The sequence below is a fragment of the Schistocerca americana genome, chromosome 10 (assembly GCF_021461395.2).
Source record: "Schistocerca americana isolate TAMUIC-IGC-003095 chromosome 10, iqSchAmer2.1, whole genome shotgun sequence".
NCBI classification, from domain to species: Eukaryota; Metazoa; Arthropoda; class Insecta; order Orthoptera; family Acrididae; genus Schistocerca; species Schistocerca americana.
In genome coordinates, this window is record NC_060128.1 from 106,057,304 (window position 1) to 106,072,936 (window position 15,633).

The following is a 15,633-nucleotide window of genomic DNA, read 5'->3' on the forward strand; positions in this document are numbered from 1 at the left end:
CTTATAAATTACATCTTTCCTCACAAAGTATTTGAGGTAGGAAGTTGAAATTTTTACAGATTATTTATTGGAATATGGGCTACAACTTAACACAGGGATTTTACAAAATTTTAGTTCAGTTATTAAAGATGATTTTTTTTTCAATTGTAATGAAAATTCACAACATTTTTTTGCAATTTTTTATTTATATATTCAAAAATATACAGTTTTTTGGAAAAAGGCTGTGTTAAATTATGCAGAAGGTACTGTGTAACATTTACTGAAAGTTTGAAACAAATATGTGTGGAAGATCCTTAGAAAACATGTAATTAGTATGAGAAAATAAAATTTTTGGGAATCGAGCGACAAAGATTGGATTAACTTTTTAGTGCATTCCAGGTCCATAGGATGGATTATCTTCGTCCTCTGCAAACTCCTCCTCCAGCTTCCTCTTGTTCCTCCTCCTGTTTACTCTTGCTTGTATTTCTAGACTCTTTACAGCCCTGTCTGCAGCCCGAAGGCGTTCCTTGTGTAAAGCGAGCATCGCTCGTTGTTGTGTTCGTAGATTTTGCTACCATTTTCTTCAGTTGCAGTTACTGCAACACTGTTCCAAAAGGTGGTCATGTATGAACACTTATCACATTTCAGTTGTATTTCACTAGCAAGTCCTACGTGCTTTATTATGGAGAGTTCCAGACCAACTTCGCTACAATGAATACATCTTACACAGTTTGAAAAAATTCCTTTGAGAACCGACATATCAAATACTTCATTCACATCCGATTCGCCCATAAAACATTCATAGTTTTCACTCATTGAACGAAGCTTCTTCTGTGAAGTATTTTCTTTCCCACCTTGAATGCTATGGGCAGGTGTACTTGAGAGGTTAGGTTCACTCACTTGGTTATCGTCTTTATTGTTTACAGTAATAACACATACCTTTGGCTTTCCAACATTTCTCCTTTTCTTAAAAGCCTTCAGAGGATTTCTAATAACTTTACTTTTACTCATTATTATACTTCAACAAAACAGAGACTCAAGAAACAGAATTAATTACGAATATTTCCGAGATAACGACAGAGTAAATAAACATGAAAAATCGACAATCACACCAGCGATATATATTGAACCATCACAGGTTAGCCACAACACATACTTTATCTCACATCACTAAAATGTACCTGATGAACACGGACGTTAATAATAACACCATTGGACAGCAGTTTAACAGCGCCACAGTGGGTCACGCCCATGTAGAACACATTTAAAAAAAAATTAAAAATAGGTGTAGTGTTCGGAATTCAATAAATTATATATCTATTAAAAGGTAATAGTCTGCAGATTCAGAAAACGCAAAAAAGTAAAAATTGAACTTTTCATGATTGAGCCTTTCCGGAGCCCCTTAACTGATGACAATGCTATGGCAGGCTTAGTTTTGCGTTTTATACCGGCAGGGGGCCTTTATCCATCTAAGTGTTTGTCCTTTTGTATTGATTCTGGCCTTTGGCCAACGATTTTAGTCTGAGTTTTTAGTGTTTTTTCCTTCGTTGCTTGGCTTTTCCTTTTTGTCTCTATGGTCGGGCAACCACTGTCACACTTGGTGTGATTTTAATTCGTTTTGTCATTTCTCTGTCTGCGTCTGTCTTGTCCTGTGTCGTCTGTTGTCTCCGTTTTTACTCTGTGTGGGTGTTTTTAAGTTTTGGAAGAAGGGACCGAAGACCATAGCAGTCTGGTCCCTTTAATCCCACAAACCAATACCAATACCGCGTCACGTGGCCACAACGCCACCAGGCGGCTTCCAAAGTCACGGTGCGCAGTGGTCATGTTTTGGTTGATCAGTGTATGTCCCACTGGTCACGTAAAGGTTAATGCTCGTAATTTTCCGAGTTTGCTCGTGCGGGCGTGTGTGGCTTACCAGGCTGGGCGATGCTGGCGATGGCGAAGAAGAGGCAGACGTAGACGATGTGCTGCGTGCGCGTTCTGTCCGTGTGGAACTCCCCCAGGTAGGCGTACGTCACGGCAGAGGGCCCACACACGCTGCGGGAAACCAGACGCAAGAGCATTACTCCACGCTGCCGGACGTTTCGGCAAGAAGGCAACACAGCTCCAGTTACTAAACAATTCACAGAAGCTACTTATATTTTTAAATGATTAATGAACGTAACAATATGGGAGTTCACTATTCAACAGTAAACAGAAATGCATTAAAAGTGCATAAAGGAAAAGTTGAAAAAAGTGGGGCAATTTACACGAAAGGTATGTTGCAAATAAATTTCAAGAAAAAATGAAGAAAATCGTCTTGACACACAGAAGCGTTGGATGAATGAAGTTTGTTCTGTAGACCTACATCTAAGCACGGGAAGCCATGTTACTGAAACTTCCTGGCAGATTAAAACTGTGTGCCGGACCGAGACTCGAACTCGGGACCTTTGTCTTTCGCGGGCAAGTGCTCTACCAACTGAGCCACCCAAGCACGACTCACGTCCCGAACTCACATCTTCTGCCAGTACCTCGTCTCCTACCTTCCAAACTTTACAGAAGTTGCCCTGCGAATCTTGCAGAACTAGCACTGCTGGAAGAAAGGGTATTGCGGAGACATGGCTTAGCCACAGCCTGAGGGATGTTTCCAGAATGAGATTTTCACTCTGCAGCTTAGTGTGCGCTGATATACTTCCTGGCAGATTAAAACTGTGTGCCAGATCGAGACTCGAACGCGGAACCTTTGCCTTTCGCGAGTAAGTGCTCGAGACGAGATACTGGCCAAAGTGAAGCTGTGAGGATGGGGCGTGAGTCGTGCTTGGGTAGCTCAGTTGGTAGAGCACTTGCCCGCGAAAGGCAAAGGTCCGAGTTCGAGTCTCGGTCCAGCACACAGCTTTAATCTGCCAGGGAGTTTCATATCAGCGCACACTCCGCTGCAGAGTGAAAATCTCATTCTGGAGCCATGTTACTGTTGTTACGGCGTAAAGTCAAGCGCCGACCCGCTAGTCGGGAACGACAGAGAAGAGGTGGCTGTGAGAAGACGCCAACCAATCGCTCGCTGACCGACCCCTCTCCAGGTCGACAACGCAACCAGCAGTGGCCTCTATGTGGAGATGACATAAGCGCCGCGAACGACTGGCGACGCCCCACTTGAATAACAGCTTTCAGATTGGGCACTTGCGCAGCAGCTACTTGGGATTGTTTGTACCGAAGAAGCTCGATTATTTTGTATGTCGCCCTTTCCTTGCGACACAGCTGTGTGATTGTCAGAGTTAAGCATTGTCATTTACTTTTTCGTAACAAAACGCATTAATACGATTTGTTTGAATTGTTCCTCAAGCGAACTGAGTACGTAGACTCCACATATTTGACGACGAGCATAGAGTCGGAAGTACTTCTCCAACTATACTTCCTGACCAAAAATGTGAAGCACCCAGAAGTGTAGGAGGAAACGAAATGAAACCTCCCCAATAGGGAGGCTATGTGAATGCAGTGATTACAAAACCGAGTCAATTTAACAAAGAATTTGCTGGTTGTTGTTGTTATGGTTTGATGCAGCTGTCCATGCTACTCTACCCTGTGCAAACTTCTTCATCTCCCAGTACTTACTGCAACCTACATCCTTCTGAATCTGCTTAGTGTATTCATCTCTTGGCCTCCCTCTACGATTTTTACCCTCCACGCTTCTCTCCAATACTGAATTGGTGATCCCTTGATGCCTCAGAACATGTCCTGCCAACCGATCCCTTCTTCTAGTCAAGTTGTGCCACAAACTCCTCTTCTCACCAATTCTATTCAATACCTCCTCATTAGTTGTGTGATCTACACATCTAATCTTCAGCATTCTTCTGTAGCACCACATTTCGAAAGCTTCTATTCTCTTCTTGTCTAAACTGTTTATCGTCCATGTTTCACTTCCATACATGGCTATACTCCATACAAATAGTTTCAGAAACGGCTTCCTGACACTTAAATCTATACTCGATGTTAACAAATTTCTCTTCTTCAGAAACGCTTTCCTTGCCATTGCCAGTCCACATTTTATATCCTCTGTACTTCGACCATCATCAGTTATTTTGCTCCCCAAATAGCAAAACTCATTTACTACTGTAAGTGTCTCATTTCCCAATTTAATATCCTTAGCATCACCTCATTTAATTCGGCTACGTTCCATTATCCTCGTTTTGCTTTTGATGATGTTCATCTTATATCCACCTTTCAAGACACTGTCCATTCCGTTCAGCTGCTCTTCCAGGTCCTTTGCTGACTCCAACAGAATTACAATGTCATCATCAAACCTCAAAGTTTTTATTTCATCTCCATGGATTTCAGTTCATACTCAAAATTTTTCATTTGTTTTCGTTACTGCTTGCTCAATATACAGATTGAATAACATCGAGGATAGGCTACAACCCTGTCTCACTCCCTTCCCAATCACTTCTTCCTTTTCATGGCCCTCATTTCTTATAACTGCCATCTGGTTTCTGTAGGAACTGTAAATAGCCTTTCGCTCCCTGTATTTTACCCCTGCCAGCTTCATAAGGTGAAAGAGAGTATTCCAGTCAACATTGTCAAATGCCTTCTCTAAATGTACAATTGCTAGAAACGTAGGTTTGTCTTTTCTTAATCTATCTTCTAAGATACGTCGTAGGGTCAGTATTGCCTCGCTTGTCCCAACACTTCTACGGAATCCAGACTGATCTTGCCCGAGGTCGGCTTCTACCAGTTTTTCCATTCGTCTGTCAAGAAACTGTATTAGTATTTTACAGTCGCGACTTATTAAACTGGTAGTTCGGTAATTTTCACACCTGTCAATACGTGCTTTCTTTGTCTGTCTCATACACCTTGCTCACCAGATGGAAGAGTTTTCCCACGACTGGTTCTCCCAAGGCTGCCAGTAGTTCCAATGGAATGCTGTCTACTCCGAGGGCCTTGTTTCGACTTAGGTCAATTTTCTGGTATGAACCTACTTATTAGTATGATATTGGTACTGCACCCCATCTGGTATGGATCCACGCACTAATTAGGTTCGTAAGGTTGTCACGAAATTGTTGTATTCCCTCCTACATCTACATCTACATCTACATTTATACTCCGCAAGCCACCCAACGGTGTGTGGCGGAGGGCACTTTACGTACCACTGTCGTTACCTCCCTTTCCTGTTCCAGTCGCGTATGGTTCGCGGGAAGAACGACTGTCTGAAAGCCTCCGTGCGCGCTCTAATCTCTCTAATTTTACATTCATGATCTCCTCGGGAGGTATAAGTAGGGGGAAGCAATATATTCGATACCTCATCCAGAAACGCACCCTCTCGAAACCTGGCGAGCAAGCTACACCGCGATGCAGAGCGCCTCTCTTGCAGAGTCTGCCACTTGAGTTTATTAAACTGAGGGAAGCTCGCCTGCTGCTGCTGTAACTGTTCTCTGATATCCAGGCTACTGGCAATGGGATGAAGACGATGTCTGAGCTGGACCCACACGTGTTGTATTGGGGACGTATCTGGGAATCTTGCTGGCCACAGGAGTGTATCTCGGCACTGTGCAAGACAGGTCATAGAGACACATGCCATGTGTGGATGGCAATAAGCCTGTCCAAGAGTTCCCCACAACAGCGACAGACGAGGATGCATGGTGTCCATGAGGTAATTATTGTACCACCAGAGTTCGCTCAATCACAAACAGCTGTGACCTCAAGTCATACCAGATGTCTCCACACACAGTGCTGGCGGCTGTGGCCGAGCGGTTCTAAGCGCTTCAGCTTAGAACCACGCTGCTGCTACAGTTGCAGGTTCGAATCCTGCCTCGGGAATGCATGTGTGTGATGTCATTAGGTTATACTAAAATGTAAACTTTCACGGCCGGAAATATCATGTCCATTATAATTATCCGGGCTGTTATGCCGTGGTCGGTTGATGAATTCTGAGGTGATTCCCAACGTTTCGTCTCCGACTGCGGGAGACATCTTCAAGGGGGTCCGTAGGTCGATGGAAGGTCCAACACACCTACTGGCTCTCTACTGTCTGCCGCTAAATTTCGTGTCCGCGCGCTCCCGCGCCGCGGCGTGACGTCACGTGTTTTGGAAACGTCAGTGCAATTGGCCGCTGTCCGTCGCCGTCGATCGCCGTTGCCATCACCCAGTAGTGGACGAGTGGTACACATCTTCTTTAACACCGGCATCCATATACCGTTTAATTTGACGCCCTCCTCCTTTCGGTTGAAATTATTTGGGTGTTTAGCGATTTCAATTGCCTTCCTGTAGAGCCTTTCGTAGTATCCGCTCGTGGCCGCTAGTACTTGCGTCTCCTCGAAACGAATATTGTGGTTCCCTGGCTGGAAAGCATGCTCCGCAACAGCTGATCGTTCCGTTTCTCCTCTTCTACAATTTCCCTTGCGCTCTTCCAAACGTTTAGAAACAGTTCTTTTGGTGGTACCCACATAAACATCACCACAGTTGCATGGGATCCTATACACTCCAGATTTTTCCAATGGTTTGCGAGCGTCCTTGGCAGACCTAAGGTATTCCTGTATCTTCCTGGTGGGCTTGTAAATTACGGTAATATTCCGCTTCGTCAAGATCCTCCCTATTCTTTCCGTTACATTTTTAACAAACGGCAGGAAAACCTTAGATTTTAAAGAAGATGTGTACCACCCGTCCACTACTGGGTGATGGCAACGGCGATCGACGGCGACGGACAGTGGCCAATTGCACTGACGTTTTCAAAACACGTGACGTCACGCCGCGGCGCGGGGGCGCGCGGACACGGAATTTAGCGGCAGTCAGTAGCGAGCCAGTGTGTGTGTTGGACCTTCCATCAAGCTACGGACCCCCTTGAAGATGTCTCCCGCAGTCGGAGACGAAACGTTGGGAATCACCTCAGAATTCATCAACCGACCACGGCATAACAGCCCGGATAATTATAATGGACATGTCATTAGGTTAGTTAGGTTTAAGTAGTTCTAAGTCTAGTGGACTGATGACCACAGATGTTAAGTCCCATAGTGCTTCGAGCCATTTGAGCCATTTGAGCCATTTGAACCACTTGAAGTAGCACCAGCCACTGTGTATCTCTCTTCACGTCGTCATAACAGTCGCTGACGATGGTCATTTGAGGTAGAGCAGAACCGCAGTTCGCCCTTGACATAATGCTACTGGATTCATTAGCATTCTATGTTTCCTGGGCACAGCACCATTTCAAAGAGACCCATTCGTGTTGGGGAGTTAACAGCAGCATACCTGTGGGGGCAGTAATTTCCCTGGACCATTGATGCTGATCTCGCAGCAATGGTGCAGGATGACACAGAATGTTGCAGTGACTCCATAACTTCTTCTGGAATGACAGGCAGATATGTGAAGGGATTACCATGCACTGTGTATAGTATGTCGATCCTCCCTTGCAGCGACCATGCATCGTCGACCAGAACTTTGACGATGTCCCAGTGCAGTCAGCATCGGAGCACTGCGCCACAAACTCTAAATATTGCTCAATTCAACCAGCTTCATCAAACTGGGAATTAATTATATATGGTGTTCCTTAAGGTTCCATCTTGGATCCATCGCTTTTTCTTGTGTACGTTAATGACATCTCGTCTGTTGCATTGCCAGATGATACAAATATTGCAATAAGTACCAAGTAAAGTACAGATTTAGAAATGACCGATAATCAAATTTTTACTGACATTAATAAATAGTTTAAAGCTAATTCACTGTAAATAAGCTTTGAAAAGACCCACTTGTGCAGTGCAGAACGTGTAAGAGATTTCCTTCGAGCATGTGTAAAACATATTGAGGCATGCAGATCAAAGAGGTTGACAGTGTTAAATTTCTGGGATTACAAGTCAGTAATAAATTCACTTGAGATGGGCTTACACAGAACTGCTAAAGTGCCTAAACAAGACTACACTTGCAGTGAGAATGTCAGACGAAGGAGATATAAATACAAAAACCTTGCATACTTTGCTTACTTTCATTGTATTATGCCATATGGGATCATTTTCTGGGTAACTTGTGAAACCGAGCAAAAGTTATTAGAGCGTAATAAGACTCATTTGTGGTGTAGATTGAAGAACATCATGTAGAAAACTGCTCAGGGAACTTTATATTCTTCTCAGTATATTTATCCTTTAATGAAATTTTTTGCAAGTAATATATGTCTGTTTCCAACCAGCAGTTCAGTACATACTATCAGTACTAGGAATAATAACCATCACATATAAAGATCTAAAATCACTTACCTTGGTCCGAAAAGAGGTCCAATATTCAAGAACATACATATTTAATGAATTACCAGAAACCATTAAAAATTTGGTTTCAGATAAAGCACAGTTTAAACAGAGTTTGAAAGCCTTATTGATAGACAATTCCTGCTACTGTATAGATAAATAACATGAACTGTTAGACTAATTTAAGTAAAAATGTCTGTTAGATTTCAGTTTTAACAGCACTTAGACACAACAGCCAAAATTAAGTATTTTGTGTATGATAAATTTATTAAAAGTCCGAAACTATGTCTCATTCTGACTGTATTAATTCTGTAAATATTAGCAGTTCCAGTTTACTGTAAAGTATTCACATATTTTGACAGTCGCCTGACAAATGATGAGGATAGCGAGTATTATATGCAAATGTTTTATGTTGTACTTTCTGACTTGTTCCACGTCCACGACAATCATTCATTTCTCGGTCTGTAGGATGAAAACTGAATCTAGTCTAACAATCAGTGCATCATAGAAAGCAATTCAAGGCGACAATGAAAAATATGTTTCTCGTCACGAAAAGAAAACTCATGTTGTACGACGGGCACAGATTATGCACTGTCGCAGTGTTCACCGTTGTTATCTATGACATTGCTGTATACAAATTATGCAATTAATAAGTACTTTGAACTCACGCCGTCTCGACAAAAAAATGGTATTTGTGATAAAATAATATGAAAATGGACTCTCTTATTGTTTGTTAGCTTCGTAAAATGGAGGTAAGAAGTTTGGCAATCATGACGCCCTTTTGCTTGTGATTGTTCAACGTATCAGTTACTTTAAACTGTTCCACATATAAAACTTCCTGGCAGAGTAAAACTGTGTGCCCGACCGAGACTCGAACTCGGGACCTTTGCCTTTCGCGGGCAAGTGCTCTACCACCGAGCTACCGAAGCACGACTCACGCCCGGTACTCACAGCTTTACTTCTGCCAGTACCTCGTCTCCTACCTTCCAAACTTTACAGAAGCTCTCCTGCTCTCCGCGAAAGGCAAAGGTCCCGAGTTCGAGTCTCGGTCGGGCACACAGTTTTAATCTGCCAGGAAGTTTCATATCAGCGCACACTCCGCTGCAGAGTGAAAATCTCATTCTGGAAATGGAAATGTTGACTGACAACATATTGGGAGCGTACATTCAAGACACGTCAGACATCACAATACCTATGCGATCTGAAGCTTTCCCGCCGTGTATGATGGTTCCAAGTTTTTCGGGGGTACTGCCGGATGTAATCGTCAAGGTCAATGATATTTCGGCGAAGAACCGTTCCGCCATCATCAGGTGGTACTGATGGAATGAGGGATCTGCGGTGCGCTCCCGATATATACACTGAAGCGCCGAAGAAACTGGTACGGGCATGCCAATTCAAATACAGAGATATGTGAACAGGCAGAATTCACCGCTGCGGTCGACAACGCCTATATAAGACAAGAAGTGTCTGCCGCAGTTGTCAGGTTGCTTACTGCTGCTGCAGTGGCAGGTTATCAAGATCTGAACGTAATGTACGAGGGCAGTTCAATAAGTAATGCAACACATTTTTTTTTCTGAAACAGGGGTTGTTTTATTCAGCATTGAAATATACCAGGTTATTCCCCAATCTTTTAGCTACACAACACTATTTTTCAACGTAATCTCCATTCAATGCTACGGCCTTACGCCATCTTGAAATGAGGGCCTGTATGCCTGCACGGTACCATTCCACTGGTCGATGTCGGAGCCAACGTCGTACTGCATCAATAACTTCTTCATCATCCGCGTAGTGCCTCCCACGGATTGCGTCCTTCATTGGGCCAAACATATGGAAATCCGACGGTGCGAGATCGGGGCTGTAGGGTGCATGAGGAAGAACAGTCCACTGAAGTTTTGTGAGCTCCTCTCGGGTGCGAAGACTTGTGTGAGGTCTTGCGTTGTCATGAAGAAGGAGAAGTTCGTTCAGATTTTTGTGCTTACGAACACGCTGAAGTCGTTTCTTCAATTTCTGAAGAGTAGCTCAATACACTTCAGAGTTGATCGTTTGACCATGGGGAAGGACATCGAACAGAATAACCCCTTCAGCGTCCCAGAAGACTGTAACCATGACTTTACCGGCTGAGGGTATGGCTTTAAACTTTTTCTTGGTAGGGGAGTGGGTGTGGCGCCACTCCATTGATTGCCGTTTTGTTTCAGGTTCGAAGTGATGAACCCATGTTTCATCGCCTGTAACAATCTTTGACAAGAAATTGTCACCCTCAGCCACATGACGAGCAAGCAATTCCGCACAGATGGTTCTCCTTTGCTCTTTATGGTGTCCGGTTAGACAACGAGGGACCCAGCGGGAACAAACCTTTGAATATTCCAACTGGTGAATAATTGTGACAGCACTACCAACAGAGATGTCAAGTTGAGCACTGAGTTGTTTGATGGTGATCCGTCGATCATCTCGAACGAGTGTGTTCGCACGCTCCGCCATTGCAGGAGTCACAGCTGTGCACGGCCGGCCCGCACGCGGGAGATCAGACAGTCTTGCTTGACCTTGCGGCGATGATGACACACGCTTTGCCCAACGACTCACCGTGCTTTTGTCCACTGCCAGATCACCGTAGACATTCTGCAAACGCCTATGAATATCTGAGATGCCCTGGTTTTCCGCCAAAAGAAACTCGATCACTGCCCGTTGTTTGCAACGCACATCCGTTACAGACGCCATTTTAACAGCTCCGTACAGCGCTGCCACCTGCCGGAAGTCAATGAAACTATACGAGACGAAGCGGGAATGTTTGAAAATATTCCACAAGAAATTTCCGGTTTTTTCAACCAAAATTGGCCGAGAAAAAAAATGTGTTGCATTACTTATTGAACTGCCCTCGTATATAGTCGGCGCACGAGCGATGGGACACAGCATCTCCGAGGTAGCGATGAAATGAGGATTTTCCCATACGCCCATTTCACGAGTGTACCGTGAGTATTAAGAACCCGGCAAAACATCAAATCTCCGACATAGCTGCGGCCGGAAAAACATCCTGCAAGAACGGCACCAACGACGGCTGAAGAGAATCGTTCAGCGTGACAGAAGTGCAACCCTTTCCATAAATTGGTGCAGATTTCAGTGCTGTGCCATCAACAAGTGTCAGCGTGCAAGCCATTCAAGGAAACGTCATCGATACGGGCTTTCTGAGCAGAAGGCCCTCTGGTGTACCCTTTCTGACTGCACGACACAAAGCTTTACGCCTCACCTGGGCCTGTCAACATCGGCATTGGACTATAGGTAACTGGAAACTTTTTGCCTGGTCGGACGAGTCTCGTTTCAAATTGTATCGAGCAGATGGACGTGTACGGGTCTGGAGACAACCTCAGGAATGCATGGAGCCTGTATGTCAGCAGGGGACTGTTCAAACTGGTGGAGACTCTGTAATGATGTGGGGAGTGTGCAGTTGGAGTGATTTGGGACCCCTGACATGTACGTAAACATCTTGTATGATCACCTGGTCCATGAACACTCTGCTGAGTTTAAACACTTCCGCTGGCCACCAGACATGAACATTATTGAGCCCATCTGGTATGTCTTGCACAGTGCTGCTCAGAAGAGATCTCCAGCTCCTAGTACTGATGTAAGGACAGTCCTGCAGGATTCATGGTGTCATTTCCTTCCAGCACTACTTCAGGCATTAGTCGAGTATGTGTCACGTCGTGTTGCGGCACTTTTGGTGTGCTCGATGCTAGGCAAGTGAGCCAGTTTGTTTATACATTCCTGGAGGGTAGAGTTTTCATGTCAGAGGCAACTTAAAGTTGTGATCTGCGAAAAGCTTCACTTTATTTGAAGAGTCTATCCGCTGCATTACTTGCCATTGGATTATGTCCATTATAATTATCCAGGCTGTTATGCCGTGGTCGGTTGATGAATTCTGGCCAGTGTGTGTGTTGGACCTTCCATCAAGCTACGGACCCCCTTGAAGATGTCTCCCGCAGTCGGAGACGAAACGTTGGGAATCACCTCAGAATTCATCAACCGACCACGGCATAACAGCCCGGATAATTATAATGGACATGATATTTCCGGCCGTGAAAGTTTACATTTTTGCCATTGGATTGACTCAACACTTCACTTCACTGCCCGTGACGACAGAAAAGCTGGAAACTGCCGCCCACTGAGGCTCTGCCCCCCTGCCAGCCCTCTCCCCATCCCCTCCCGGAGCCATAAGCGTCTCCTCCCCCCCCCCCCTCCCCCCTTCCCCCCCTTTCCACTTCCACTTCCGCCGAGCAAGGTATGGAGACCTCGAGGTAAGAAATGTGGACCCGCAGGTACATATACAGGGAGCTTCACCACAGGCTCCCTCATTCCGTCAGGACCACCTGATGATGGTGCAACGGTTGTTCTCCGAAACAACGTGGATCTTCGACGATTGCATCCGGCAGTACATCGGAGAACCTCGGAAGCAACACTTGTTTATATTAAAAATGAAGAAATTCCTCCAGCTGTATTTAAGGTGTCAAGTTTATGTTGGCAAAATAAAATCGACACCTTATATAAAGATGGAGGAATTTCTTCATTTTTAATTAAAATTTATACCAGCTGACGTCCTCCATTTCAACTATGGATGTACGAAGACAATACTTGTTTCGTTGTACTTTTCGCGAAACGACTGTAGTGATGAAGTCAGAGGAATTCAGGTGCCTACAGAGACTCGGCGAAATTGGCTTTTCCCCTGACCTACGAAAAGGGTAAATCATCGTGAGTGCAGAAGCACCCGTTACCACACACTGGAAGGTGGCCTGTGGAGCGCAAGCGCCAATGAGTGAGAGCCATAGATTGCAAATTGGAAAAAAAAAATCGATGGTTTCCTGAGAAGGACTTCGCCAATGCAAAGCTGAAGTTATTGACGTAAAAACTGTCGGAAAACACAGGTGATGTACAGACGTTGTAAAGAGCGGCGTTCTACTGCTCATCGCACTGCGAAGTCCCGACCGCGACATGTGAGGGAATCAGCGCCCCCAAGGGAAGGGGTGGGTTCAGTGGCGTCCTCTATGCCTCACTCTGTGGACTTTCCGTATCGATTGTGAGCGGAGGTGTGTCTGAAATGTTTTCCTCGGCCACTCATAAGAAAACTTCGTGATTTCGAACTTAGCTGTCGCGGTTCTGACCTCCATTGAGGACGCATCAAGAGGAGTAGTCAAATGTGAGTTAGAGATAGGACTGCCGATATTTTTAAAAAAATGTCGGGAAATAGATGTATCGTTATTTAAAAGAAAATCGCTGCAAGGCCTCGATACAACAAAGACGGATATCGATATATCGACGTTTCTGCTTGTAAAAATATTGGCTGCACATTATAAATATCCTGCGGTTTTAGAGTTGTACCAGGTGTGTTCAAAAAGTAAGGTGACTCTAAATTTTAATGAAAAAAATATTTATTTATTCATCAATGCTCATGTTGTCCCCTGCAATGAAATCCCCCTCAGATAAAATATATTTGTGCCAACGCTTCTTCCAATCCTTGAAGCACTTCTCATAAGAACTTTTTGGTACAGCCTCGAGTATTTTCAATGTTGCAGTTTTTATTTCCTTAATCGTTGAAAATCTTCGTGCTTTCTTAGGTCTCTTCGGTTTTGGAAACAGGAAAAAGTCACAGGGGGCCAAAATCTACATCTACATCTACATCTATATCTACATCCACACTCCGCAAGCCACCTGACGGTGTGTGGCGGAGGGTACATTGAGTACCTCTATCGGTTCTCCCTTCTATTCCAGTCTCGTATAGTTCGTGGAAAGGAGGATTGTCGGTATGCTTCTGTGTGGGCTCTAATCTCTCTGATTTTATCCTCATGGTCTCTTCGCGAGATATACGTATGAAGGAGCAATATACTGCTTCACTCTTCGGTGAAGGTATGTTCTCGAAACTTTAACAAAAGCCCGTACCGAGCTACTGGGGTCTCTCCTGCAGAGTCTTCCACTGGAGTTTATCTATCATCTCCGTAACGCTTTCACGATTGCTAAATGATCCTATAACGAAGCGCGCTGCTCTCCGTTGGATCTTCTCTATCTCTTCTATCAACCCTATCTGGTACGGATCCCACACTGGTGAGCAGTATTCAAGCAGTAGGTGAACAAGCGTACTGTAACCTACTTCCTTTGTTTCCGGATTGCATTTCCTTAGGATTCTTCCAATGAATCTCAGTCTGGCATCTGCTTTACCGACGATCAACTTTATATGATAATTCCATTTTAAATCACTCCTAATGCGTACTCCCAGATAATTTATGGAATTAACTGCTTCCACTTGCTGACCTGCTATATTGTAGCTAAATGATATGGGATCTTTCTTTCTATGTATTCGCAGCACATTACACTTGTCTACATTGAGATTCAGTTGTCATTCCCTACAGCATGCGTCAATTCGTTGCAGATCCTTCTGCATTTCAGTACAATTTTCCATTGTTACAACCTCACGATATACTACAGAATCATCCGCAAAAAGCCTCAGTGAACTTCCGATGTTATCCACAACGTCATTTATATATATATTGTGAATAGCAACGGTCCTACGACACTCCCCTGCGGCACACCTGACATCACTTTTACTTCGGAAAACTTCTCTCCATTGAGAATGACATGCTGCGTTCTGTAATCTAGGAACTCTTCAGTCCAATCACACAATTGGTCTGATAGTCCATATGCTCTTACTTTGTTCGTTAAACGATTGTGGGGAACTGTATCGAACGCCTTGCGGAAGTCAAGAAACACGGCATCTACCTGTGAACCCGTGTCTATGGCACTCTGAGTCTCGTGGACGAATAGCGCGAGCTGGGTTTCACACGATCGTCTTTTTCGAAAGCCATGCTGATTCCTACAGAGTAGATTTCTAGTCTCCAGAAAAGTCATTATACTCGAGCATAATACGTGTTCCAAAATTCTGCAACTGATAAACGTTAGAGATATAGGTCTATAGTTCTGCACATCTGTTCGACGTCCCTTCTTGAAAACGGGGATGACCTGTGCCCTTTTCCAATCCTTTTGAACGCTACGATCTTCTAGAGACCTACGGTACACCGCTGCAAGAAGGGGGGCAAGTTCCTTCACGTACTCTGTGTAAAATCAAACTGGTATCCCATCAGGTCCAGCGGCCTCTCCTCTTTTGAGCGATTTTAATTGCTTCTCTCTCCCTCTGTCGTCTATTTCGATATTTACCCTTTTGTCATCTGTGCGATATTCTAGAGAAGGAACTACAGTGCAGTCTTCCTCTGTGAAACAGCTTTGGAAAAAGACATTTAGTATTTCGGTCTTTAGTCTGTCATCCTCTGTTTCAGTACCACGTTTCTGAAGTTGCGTTCCGTTATGGAAGTCTTGACTCTGCAATTTGTTTACTGTAACGTACTTATTTGTTGTTTTCATTTCTGTCAGACGTCTATGTGGTATCTTGCCTGCTCTCACTATTCATCACCTTTACTTGCGG

At 44.3% G+C, this 15,633-nt stretch overlaps 1 protein-coding gene across 1 annotated transcript in view; it reads right to left on the minus strand.

Moving 5' to 3' along the window:
- LOC124552279 (synaptic vesicle glycoprotein 2A-like) overlaps positions 1 to 15,633 on the minus strand; it is a 160,095-nt gene that overhangs the window by 88,249 nt on the left and 56,213 nt on the right. Inside the window, exon 5 of the mRNA XM_047126557.1 lies at positions 1,895 to 2,016. Coding sequence (XP_046982513.1) covers positions 1,895 to 2,016 — 122 coding nt within the window. The remainder of the gene's footprint in view (positions 1 to 1,894; positions 2,017 to 15,633) is intronic.